We start from the raw sequence: 12,146 nt of genomic DNA, 5'->3' as shown, positions 1-12,146 counted from the left end.
GACGTGCAAAGTCACTTTGCACTGCAAAAATACACTTTACACTGCTCTACCCGGATCCATGTAACAGTGCAAAGTGTATTTTTAAAGTGCAAAGTGACTTTGCACGGCAAAAAGAAACTTTGCACTGTTCCATGAATCAGGGTGTTTGTTGGCAGTGCAAAGTCACTTTGCACCAGTGAAAAGTACTTTGCACCGTGCAAAGTATTCCATGAATCAGGCATTAAGAGTTATCATTATTTCAAACTGCATTGCCAAATCACTGGGTTGCTCTGACAAGAGAAAAGGCAAGTTGACAAACGCCATTGAAGTCAAAGTTACCACGATAAAGTTTGCAGGAAAACAGCCGCTGCAGTGTTGTACAATGCTAACAGCCTAAAGAATGAAATACCAAACTTTAAAATCCATCATTGGTGATGGCCCTGTGGCCACTGATATGTGTTTCTTTTGTGTGCCTCGTTTTGCGGCACTTAGACACTAGAGGGCTGACTGCAGACTGTGTTGGAGTGCAATTTTGCATGGTATTAGCACAAGGGCAAATATTACAGCAGTGCACGCTAGGATAATGGCAATGTTTGCAAAATTGCACTTACAACAATGCAATATTTCTCAAACCTTTGGAAACAACTTCTTAAACTGAATGCAAGCTAGATTTCTTAAAATGACCAATGATTGCTGGCATATTGGCATCATCAGAGTAACAATAAAACAGCATTAAAAACCGTTATAAATAACCTATCATATCATATCAGCATGCTGCACTTTCTTCATAACACTCGACGAGTACTGTCCAAAAGGCAACAAACTGACACTTTCACAAAAATGCAAAATGGCACTTCTCTGAAAAATGCCAGAGTGGTGTTGCCCACATGGCAACACATTGATACTTAAACATTCATTAATGCCTGGATCCGTGGGAAAAACTGTTTGTTGAAAGCCAGAGTAAAGAAAGGGCACACAAAGAGGACTAAGGGCTCTTAACAATCAGGAGTTCCCGGGGATCTGGGTACTAATGCTGCAGGGTGAGGTGCTACTGGAAGCCAGTGATTCAGTGTGTGTAAAAGAAAAACTAAGAAAACGGTTCCAACATGGCTGCCGCAGAGGATTCCTATTCCCTGTGTCCAAGCCACAGGTTTGGTGGTGAATAGAGGGGCGCAGAGGAGGTGTGACAGGTCCAACGTGTGAGAAACTCCCAGGAGTCAGCAGTTGGCAAGTGAGAGAAACTAAGTTAAGAGGGTAGTTGTAGAGGAGTGAGGAAAGTGTGGGTGCGTGAGGGGACAGTGAAGGAGGTAGCAGGGAGAGCAGCACCAGATGAGGGTTACAGGGCTGGGGCAGGGCGGCTCCAGAGTAGAAAAGGATTCCTGTGGGCCAAAAGAAATGGTGGCCTACTGGTGAATATTGCGCAGATGCTCTTGCCCCGCAGTGGCCCACAGGAATGCAACATTCGACTCTGGTTGCAGATACCCAACAACAACATAGTGACAGGCCCTCAGAAAGCAGACTGATACTGACGAACAGAGGCGGCTGTCACAGCCCCCATGTTATCAGGGGTAATCATTTCGAGTTGCAAGCGACTAGCCAGACGCTGGCAAGTGGCGACTGCAACATCTGTGCCCCTGTCCTAATTATACTTTTCCACTGCTGCACACTCATAACGCCCATAAAGAACGCGTGATGTTCCCAAAACATTAAACTGATACTATGCCGAAGATAAGATGGATACAACTCCAAAACAGTAGACTGAATTTGCGAGATAAAAGCAAACTATTCCCACATCATAGCTGTGACAGTTAAGCTCCTAACAGCAGACTGACGCTGATCCCTGAAGAGCAGACTGGGCTCAACTATTCAAACGCAGTCTGATGGTGCCACCAAAACACCAGACGTATGTGACCGATAACAGCAGTCTGATACTGCCCGCAAAACAACCGGCTGGTGTTGGCCCAGAACATTTGAGAGATGTAAACACAACAGCATCATACATCGTCTACACCGTAATGTTTGACTGAAACTTCCACTGTGAAAGAACAGCAGACATCAGGCTGGTACTGCCCGATAACAGCAGACCTGTGCTGCCAATGGCTTGACATTTCTGGGAGCTATTTAGCTCCTGCTTCTAGACTAGGGGAGCCTGGTGAGCTCAAAAACAACAGCTACCAGGAACTACTTTTGGCTCCTGATGCCAACTGGTGCCTTGCAAACATGCATACGTCATGTGAGTATTTGAGAATGTTAATGACGAAGAATTAGGACATATCTATTACACATTTACACTTAATGTATCATACATAATGGGTAAAATGTAAAACTGTACCTCATGCGGCATTTAGATTTGCAGTTCTCTCTGGATACGCACTTCTGGTTCCCCAGTGGTAGTTCCTGCCTACTGGGCGATGCCTGACACCCAGGAGCTGAGTTTAGCCATTGCTCATCGAATCTTAATTTCAAACCCTATTGCCCCATTACAGAAGGCAGGTGCCACTCTCCTTTATAATACTGAAAACATCCCCTAAGAGCCGACAGGCGATGTCTCCACAACATCAGACTGCTACCACTTTATAACAGCATACAGACTGCTACCTCTCCTGGAACAGCAGAGTTATATTAACCCCAGAATGGCAAATGTATAGTGCCCATAAGATCAGAAACCAGTCCATGCGTACACTGTCCCATTACAGAAGACAAATATACATATCACAGAGATAATACCCCAACAACATCACACTGAAGCTTTGCCACAATAACACACTGATATCAATGCAATAAGTGCAGACGCATAGGTTATATGTCTTTATACCGAGGTATTACATACCGATTCACTTATATATCGAAACATATACCTTGAAAACCTGAATATTTTTTTTTTTTTGTTTTTCATGTATTTTTTTTGGGGCGCCCCCCAACCCCATTTCTGACTCCTAAAAACCCATCCCGACTGTTTCCCCAAAACAATGAACCCTTTACCCCACCATAAATATATTCGCTATAAAGGTTTTCATGGTATATGTTTAAATATATAAGTGATTCGGGATATCATTTTCGATATAAAAACTGTATACCAACGCATAGTGCCCCCATGAGAGAAAAGATGCTGAAACCACCGCCTCACAGCAGGGTAACACCCCTCTCTAGAAGTAGACTGCCTTGCCAATGTCCAATAGTCTTTCAACTGCAAAATGGCACTGCCTGCATAAAGCCAAACCGATTCTGCTTAAAAAAACAGCACAACAATACAGTTTACAAAAAATCGGACAACACATGCTGTGCACCCACGGACACATACTGTCTCCACAAATCAGCCACGTACAGCATGCCAGGCAGCAGCCTGAAAATACCTGCCTAACAGCCAACTGGCGCCACCTGCATAATGACAGCGCACTGTGAACAGGGCAGCAGATAAAAAAAGGCCCATGCCTGGAAACTGCTTTTAGCCAGGTGTATAATTAAGCCTTCCTGTTAGGATTCTAACTTTCTCCACCCACTTGTGCGAGATGGATCTGGAACGAGATATTGTTGCTTTTCTGCGAATGGGAGACCCCTTTGACTTACTGCTGAGGTGAAAAATAAGCACAAGGCTGTTTTTGGGACACATGCAGGAGGTTGGGCTGTGACTCTGTTTCAAGCAAGCAAAACCACCCCTAAAAGACTAGCTAAATCGTATGGCATGTGACCATGCTCTACTGGCCCGCAATGCCACAACCCCTAGCCAATCCCTAACTTCACTTCCGCTTTACCTCTACAAAAGCGACCACCCCAAGGTATCGATTTAGTTTCCCCATTCACCAGAGGTCCATGCTCAAAAATCATAGAGCCTTCACTAGGGTAGAATTGTTCTGGAAAATTGTAACCTTGAACGCTTTTATATGCTTATTTTCTTCTACAGCAAGGGAGGGGTCAACTGTTGTGAAACTATTTGGTGCCACGAGGTACCCTACAAAGCTAGCAGGATTTCCAACGAGGGGGTTATATTCATCCAGCAGCAAGGAAGTCAACCCAAGTGCTCACTTTCCTGCTGAGGAAGTCAACCCAAGGGCTCACACTCTAGTAACTCTGGGTTCTGTTGGAAGTTCAATGAAGCCCAAAAATAAAGTTTACAGCACAGGTGGTCCTGCTGGGAAGGGATCTGCAAGACATTAAGATCAGAGAACACTCCCCAACACCCCTGAAGGCAAACAGTACTTTAACATCCACCAGAGCGGTCAGTAACAAGTGCGCCACCGCTCCTACAGGGATGTGTGACTTCCAGCAGAAGACCTCAAGGAGCTTGTTCTGGGAGGACTGATACATTTAGCACTAGTCCGGAACAACTCACTTGGGTTGTTGGAGAACCCGACCATGCGTGGGCTTTGTTCCTGCCCTACACAGATTTGGTGGGAAAGCCTTCAGACGGATTTTCCTGGGGGGAACTTGATCACGCAATACTGCCCGCCCACCAACCGGGGAATACATCTTACAGGTTAATTAATAAGCCTTGCCTAGTTCTTTCTGAACACTGTGAAATAGGGTGTACTAAAGTTCATGGCCAGGAACTGTAGTCTTGTTTCGAAAAATCACACATACACAATCAAGACACACATCTAACATAGATTGTGCTCATATTTTAGCATGGGCTGAGAATGTCTAAAAATGGGCTGCAAAAAAAATAAACACACAAAATTGCGGCATTATACACACGAGTGTGGAGCAAATCTCTCCTAATTTTTGTGAGCAGGTTCAGGATCCAAAATGAAGTTAATTTAAGAGACACCTTCACAGCCCCTGGGACTTGAGAGGGCGGCAGGCTGTTCAGTGGCTTCCATATTGGCTCAGGGTCTGCGTATGTCTCCTCAACATGGCAGGACTCTGGTGTGCACTTCTTCACATTCTGAACGGGAGGCACCTTACTTGTCCGTTACATCACAAAATACCAACACACTACATGCAGCAGGGCACTGCCCTTTAGATAAAAACAGGACGGAAGGCAACTCAGACCGTTCTCTGGTCAAGAATAAAAGTAGACTTACAGTCCAAACAGCAGGAACCGCAGATTGGTTTGGGAACCGCAGATTGGTTTGGGAAGCTATATTGGACTAGAAACGTTCACACCTGAACTAATTGTCCAGTTCACCAGTAAAGTAAAGCCAACAAGCTGGTTGGTATAAATCTGTCTACATGCAGGCCGAGTTGGGGGTTAAGAGCGGTTTTGTTATTTATCCGACTGGTCAAGTTGGAAGGCACCTGTGGACATTCTGAGGGCAGGGGTGGGGTGTAGGGATTGGGGCTGAGGAGGTTCCAATGGATGGGAGCGGCTGTTCCAATGGAAGCAGAGCTGCGTGTCCTGCATAGCACATACCTGCGGGAAAGGTTAATTCGGAGTTGAGCCACTTATCAGCAGAATTGGCATCAGGATATGTCCCCCACAACACTCGTGATACCCCCACTTTGTTCCCTCTGTGCTGCACTGTTAGGGGAGAGAAAGGGAGTGCAGAGGGAACTATCCCACATGGGACAAAAGTGGTGTGCCCAGTGTTACAAGTACGGTCAGGTGGGAAAGCTGAGCTAAAAAAGCACATGTCCTATACACGAGATCAGCAACGTGGCGTTGCGATTGCGTTCCCTCTATGAAACAGCTTGGAATGGTCGTTCCTACAACTTGGCAAAACACTATTAACGACCAGTCGGCTTATACGCGTATATGCCTTTTTGTTGTCTGGAGTCTGACGGCGCCTTGAGGACTAAGAATGGTCCGCAGTGAATAGCCTTCGCTGTTAGTCTAATTAACAGCAAGCCCAGGTCGAGCAGGGTCTCTGACTGGACTGAAAAAAACAGCCATGTTCATGCACCGACAGCACGTACTTCCACGTGAAGCCGAAATGCAGTTCTGATTGCAGTCCCAAACCCCCATCAAACACATGAATTACGTTTGACGTTGTTGGCGCATGTTGGATTTGCAAAGGTGGGGGGACGTGGGGCTTCAGTCTGGAATTCCAAGTGGGCGCGTTGCTGTCTCGCTACATTGTGCGCGCACAGAGAGCAGAGGAAGACTGTGGGCGTCCGTATAAAGCGATGCGCCCCCCCTCCCCTCCCTTCCGTAGAAGACAGCGGCTTTGAAGTGCAAAGATGTATCCATCTGGCTTTGGTTAGGCTGCACAGCTCGTGCCATCTCATCGTGGCCTTCTAACATAAAAACACAAACATTGCCTCAGTGAGATGCGCTGAAATGGGTTGCTTAAAAAATTCATTAGGGGTGAATGTGGGGGCACCGGAGATGGAAAAGTACCGACAGCGAACACATCTGCCCAGCACAATCGGACGTTTCTCAAACTACAAAGAAACCCTCTTCTGGTTTCCAAGTCGAGCCCTCAGCCCCGTCTTCTCAAGTTACACGCGCAATGGCCAGGCAGCAGGAAGACGCTTTTTAATTGTCACTCCCTCCCCCCGGACGAAAAGGCACCAGGAACAGAAAACAAACATGAAAGGGAGCCCCCTTCCTCCCCCAGTAGGCTATGAGGTAAGGAGTGACACATGGCAGATGTCAAACAAAGGGCGGCAGAAATGCCTCGCTGACAGGACAAAAACATCACACCGGACGCAGCACAAAGCGACCATCAACGTGACGCTATTTATTGCGAACTTTTGTGATACAGGGTCCTGCTCCAAGTAGATGGAAGACAAAAGGGGCCGTTACACAAAAGTAGGTCCAGGACCCGGTCCAAGAGTTTCACAACAAGGCATGTCAGCAGCAGTCGTGCTACGCACTTGGCAGCGAGTGCCTCCTGTCAGCCGGTGTTTGCTGTGGCCATTACCCGCCTAAACTCTTTCGGACCTTATCGCTCGGCTAATTGTGTAATCACGCAGCGTGCTCCCCAAAAAGTTAATGGGAGCGCGCGTATGTGCGCACAAAGTTCGGGGCGGGGGTTAGGGGGGAGGACTGCCAGGGAGCCCAAGCCTCTAGCATTCTCCGAGAGGTTCTCATGGGCGGCCCATCCCCCATTTCACCAATCCAGAGCCCACTGTGGATGGAAAGACAGGTCACTGGGGTCGGGGGTCCAGAGGCCATGTCAATGTGGGGGGTTCTCATCTACCTCCTTGTCTTTATGTCTTAAAAGTTCCACAGAATAATGTTTCTCACTACACACAAGCCAAGGTGGGACTTTTCGTCCGGGACAATGCCGTTATTTGCCCATTCACTTGCGATGGAGTGCGTGTGTGGGTGGGCGGGGACGGTAAAGAACGTTCACACACCTGCTTCCCACACAGAAGTCCTAGGAGTGTCCAATTAAAAGTACGTGGGAGGGGGGGGGCGCTGGAAGTACCACCCACACAGAACCAGGCACTGTAGTATCAAAACAAATACGATAGGCAAATGCATTAAAGCCAGAGCCACATGCACCCTGGGCCTGGTGGTGCCCGAGCCACTTAAACCACTGGCCCAGGCGCTTGATCAGGTGACGTTTTATTGTTTGGTCATTCTGCAATACTTTCTAATTAACGAGCTTAACATGCATATTACAGGGGCTGTCTGGCAGAACATGCATCGGTGCCAGCAAATAACGGTCAGCTCAACGTGGACACAAACTGGCAACCTCGAGTGAAAGGCAGGTTGTGGGGGCAGCCTGCAGCCCGTACATACCCTGGAGTGGTTGAAGGCGCAGCCAGCCTTATGTCGGCAGACCTGCTGCTGCTGCGGTCCCGAGGAGCCCCCACTGCCCGGACATTTCTGCTTCACCATCCAGTCTTCGATCCCCTTCCGAGATAGGCAGGCACTCACGGCAAAACTGTCCCCTGCGAGAAAAACAACCAGAGTCACGCACATCAGACCCCGGGGGCATCAGCAAGGGAGAAAGTGTGTACATACAACAGCATTTGCCCCACCCCAGCGGCAGACACCGGGGCTCCCCTCTCAACGGACCCCCCTGCACTCCCCTTAGAAACAGTCACCAATTTAAAACAGTCCCCTTTAAAATATCCAGCATAACCAAGTTATTTCCGCCTCCCAAAAGTTAGGGGGCAAATCATTTTTTAAAAACGACAGCATGAGTTTTTGTTTTACAAGCATAGCACCTACGCATTTTCTTTGCAAGCTTTCAGGACCCCATAGGTCCCTTACTTTGGTGATAATATGTGGGCATGGCTGGCGTTTCGTGTGAACTGACCCTTGACCGAGTTTGAGAAGTAAGGAGGCACCAGGGGAAAGACCAGTGACCATGGACCTGCGAGGGGGAGGAGGACTGCTGCTATAAAGTCACATTTTCTGAACACTCGGACCAAGACAAAGTTTGCACTCGAGAGTGGGCGCGTTGCTGGCAATAACAAAGACGTCCTACCTTCAGGGCTCTCTCTGGGTTTGCAAACAGCAGCTGCCGGCGGTCGCGTCCCGTGGAAGAGGGAGATGGGGGAGAAGACGGGGGAACAAGACAAAGGAGGCAAAGTTAAAACTCCGCTTACTGCATGCACATTAAACATCACGAAAGGGCAAGGGGCGGTGGTGGTTTAGGAGAAAAGCAGACGCACTGACCATGTTTGGAATGAAGTTTCCCCATTTCTCTGCATCGGGGTGCAGTTGAGAATCATTGGACTCGACTGTGGTGGGGGATACAATCCAGGGTTTTATCGCCTTCTTTTAGTCGCCGCGTTTCATCCATCCATGCGGGCTCCCCTCGTTCCTTTAGCCCCAGAAGCAAAAAATTGCAAAACATTCATACCCAAAAAGAAAATTAAAAATGCATAATCCGGCTGGTGTCGGCAGCAGCAGCACAGTCCCCTTGTGTTCCCCTGGCCGAGTAGTTCCCTCTCCCCTTCTTCTTCCCAAAGACAGAGGCGGGCACAAAAGAGCTGCCGTCTCCCACCAGGGAGCGTGATTGACACCTCATTGAGATTAGACCACTTGCAGGCAAGCCTCTGCTCCTGCTATTGGGCTCGGGCGGCACATGAAACAGAACAAAGATCCTTTTGGAGTCTCCAACAAAAAAAAAAGGAGCAGCAGCCAGTGCTGCATTTCACTTCCAGCCCGAGCCAGGCTGGAGCAGCCGAGCGAAGAGCGAGGGAGCGCTGCGCAAGGGAGATCCGCAAAGTCTGTACAGCGGCAGCAGCTCCCAGAGGGACCTCATAGGCCAATAGAAATATTTTAGGGTGCGCAGACCTCGCGTGACGTTGCTGCCAGCAAGCCCCAAGTCAGCATACGTCACCTTTCTGTCTGGATTTTGCTGCCCGTCCGGGGGCAGGGAGCGGGTGCCCGAGAGAGCGTTTCTTCTTTATTGACGCAGTTCCTACCAACATTCGCCCGTTCTAAGAGGCAATTTCACTTTCGAGAATTGAATCCATTGCTTTTCTATGTATTGTTCTGCATCACAGAGTCTGCTCAAACATCCACAACGCAATGCATAGGTTATGCATTTGCAAGCTACGCGATTCACCATCTGTGGCCTCTTAGCGTAGGAGAAATATTACCTTCCGGAAAGTTCAAGAGGGCGTTTGCCAATTTGCTGCTGCCCCAACACTCTACCATGATTGTTGATCCAGGGTGGTCACGCTTTGCAAAGTCTTTCATGAGACCTGGGTTTCATTGTGTGAAATTGATGTATGGGGCTGCCATTTTTGAGTTTCACAAGTTTATGCAGAGTTAGGGGTGTACATATGTTCCATGAACTGTTGCAATTGTGTGTGCCCAACGCATGAAGGGAGTTCAGGGTGGGTCTAACCAAAAGTTATTTTTTATAGAGTGAGCTAAACTGCAACATTTTGCAGAACCCATTTCAGAATAATTGGTAAAAAACGAAACCTTAAGCCTCAAAAGAAGGCAGGACCGCAACAAGGCTCTGGCACATTTTTTTACACTGAATCGGTCCAAAACAAATGAGGTATAATTCCAACAATATATGCCAACATTGGCCCTGTAAAACACATGCTCATGCTGCTAGTCCCCAACATGCCAGAATTCACATGCTGACTACGAATAATATGTCAGAATGCCTCTGTGAAAAATGTATGCAGCCTGTACTAAGCAGGGCCAGCAAGCCAGTGTAAAAGCATGTAATCCAGCTGTGCCCAATATATGCCCATATTGGCAGTATACTTACATGTGTGGCATGTCCAATATATACAAGTATTGCAAGTGTAAACTATTTATGTTGGTTATGCTCACTATATGCCATTAATACCCCCTGTAACATGCTCCCCCTGTAAACGGGTTTTCATGCTGGCTCTGCATAATAGAGGCCTATCGCAACACTGCAAACTGTTTTAATTCAGATTGTGCCAACTATATGGCATTTTCCTTCTTATGGTAAATATATGCCAGCATTGGCATTGTATGAAAACATTTTAAACCTGGCTGCGCAACATATTACATTATGCCACTATACACATGTTCATACTTGCTTTGCCTAATGTATGCCAGCATTGCCATTGTAGCATATTTTCATGCTGTTTTTTCTAAGAATAGTGAGCAAGGGGTCCACTTCTGGATTCCCCTAGTAACTTAGGGTGAGACTCAAAGTTACTTAAATATGCAAATTAACAAGAGGGGTGCTGGGAGTTTAACTGAAAATTAGATCATTAGGACCGTCCAGGTGGGTTTCCAAAGTGGCAAAGGCACCCTGATGTCTCATTTCAGCTCTTTACCACATTTGGGCCTGAACACCAGTATCTTTGTTTTATCTCTGTTCAGACTCAGCTTTAGGTCCACACATTTTCTCATGAATGACGCCTGTGATGATCTCAGTCCCTGAGGGGTTGTGGACAGGATCATGGCATTGTCTGCGAAGAAAAGGTGGGGATAGTTCTTCTGGCCCGTTTCTATGACCTCCTCTATATATATGCAGAACAAAAGTGGGGCCAGGAAACATCCCAACCTTACTCCTTTGGTGACATCTAGTTGGGCTGTGACCTTGTGACCTCTCCACCCAACCCCACTCAGATGACAGCCTTGTTATTCTTGTAGAAAGATTCAATGACAGTAATTAAACCTTGAGTCATTCTCCTTTTTTCCAACACTTACTTGCCAGAGGAGATCCCTTGGGACACAGTGAAACGCTGCGCTAGGGTCCGCAAAGGTAGCGTACAATCTCGAATGGTGTATTTTTGGATAATAGAGAAAAGATGAAAGCTCTGATACACTGTGCCTTTGCCACTTTGGAAATCCACCTGGAAGGTAATGATCTAATTTTCAGTTAAACTCCCAGGACCCCCTTGTTAATTTGCATATTTAAGTAACTTTCGGTCTCAACCCAAGTTACTAGGGGAATCCAGACGTGGACCCTTTGCTCACTTTTCTTAGAGAGGCACAGCTCCACCCTACTGATGAGGTCCAACCAGACTGAAACACTTGTCTGGGGTTGCTGTTGGTACTCTTGTTCAGAGGAGAATTGCCTTGCATTTCGGTGCTGGACTGCCCCAGGGCAGGACAAAGACTGATATGTTTGGGATATTTCTTCTCTGTGAAAGATAGTGAGCTGAAGACTCTGGGTAAGTCTCTCATAACCAGGACTAATGTCTGGCAGAGGGACTCCCAGGACACCCCTTGTTAATTTGCATATTTAAGTCACTTTGTGTCTCACCCTAAGTTACTAGGGGAATCCAGACGTGGACCCCTTGCTCACTTTTCTTTGAGAGGCACAGCTCCACCCTACTGATGAGGTCCAACCAGACCAAAACACGTGTTTGGGGTTGCTGTTGGTACTCTTGTTCAGAGGGGAATTGCCTAGCATTTCTGTGCTAGACTGCCCCAGGGCAGGGCAAAGACTGATATGTTTGGGATATTTCTTCTCTGTGAAAAATATTGAGCTAAAGACTCTGTGTAAGTCTCTCATAACCAGGACTAATGTCTGGCAGAAGGACTCCCGGGAACCCCCTTGTTAATTTGCTAATTTTCAGTTAACCAGGACTGGATATGCCTTAAAACCACATTAACAAAGACTTTGCCCAAACTGTCTGATAGAGAAATTGGTGGGTAGTTTGCCGGCTTGTCCTTCCCTCCCTTTTTAAAAATTGGTACTATTTCGGCCAAGTAATATGATTGGGAACAGAATTGGAATTAACACAGTATACAAGAAAGTTAATCACCCCATAATTGTGTGCTCGTGGTCCGGTTTTGTTTTAGTAAATTACTTGCACCTTAAATTGTATATTTCCTTTGTCTGGTTTTATTTTTTATTAAACTTGGAATACTG

At 47.1% G+C, this 12,146-nt stretch overlaps 1 protein-coding gene across 2 annotated transcripts in view; it reads right to left on the bottom strand.

Annotated features, from left to right (window-relative positions):
• Positions 1-8,921, bottom strand: part of NKD1 (NKD inhibitor of WNT signaling pathway 1) — a 245,696-nt gene extending 236,775 nt beyond the window's left edge. Inside the window, exons 1-3 of one of the 2 annotated variants that reach the window (XM_069639453.1) lie at positions 8,495-8,921; positions 8,304-8,336; positions 7,610-7,761 (exon numbers count right to left, since the gene is read on the bottom strand). In XM_069639453.1, the coding sequence (XP_069495554.1) occupies positions 7,610-7,761; positions 8,304-8,336; positions 8,495-8,519 (210 nt within the window). In that variant the 5' untranslated portion in view covers positions 8,520-8,921. The remainder of the gene's footprint in view (positions 1-7,609; positions 7,762-8,303; positions 8,337-8,494) is intronic. The other variant, XM_069639454.1, reaches the window with a different exon arrangement.
• Positions 8,922-12,146: the final 3,225 nt, after the last annotated feature.

Source organism: Ambystoma mexicanum, chromosome 1q, assembly GCF_040938575.1.
Source record: "Ambystoma mexicanum isolate Mex_15411 chromosome 1q, UKY_AmexF1_1, whole genome shotgun sequence".
In the NCBI taxonomy this organism is placed as follows: Eukaryota; Metazoa; Chordata; class Amphibia; order Caudata; family Ambystomatidae; genus Ambystoma; species Ambystoma mexicanum.
The sequence above is the reverse complement of the archived record's forward strand: the minus strand, read 5'-3'. Positions and strand labels throughout refer to the sequence as shown.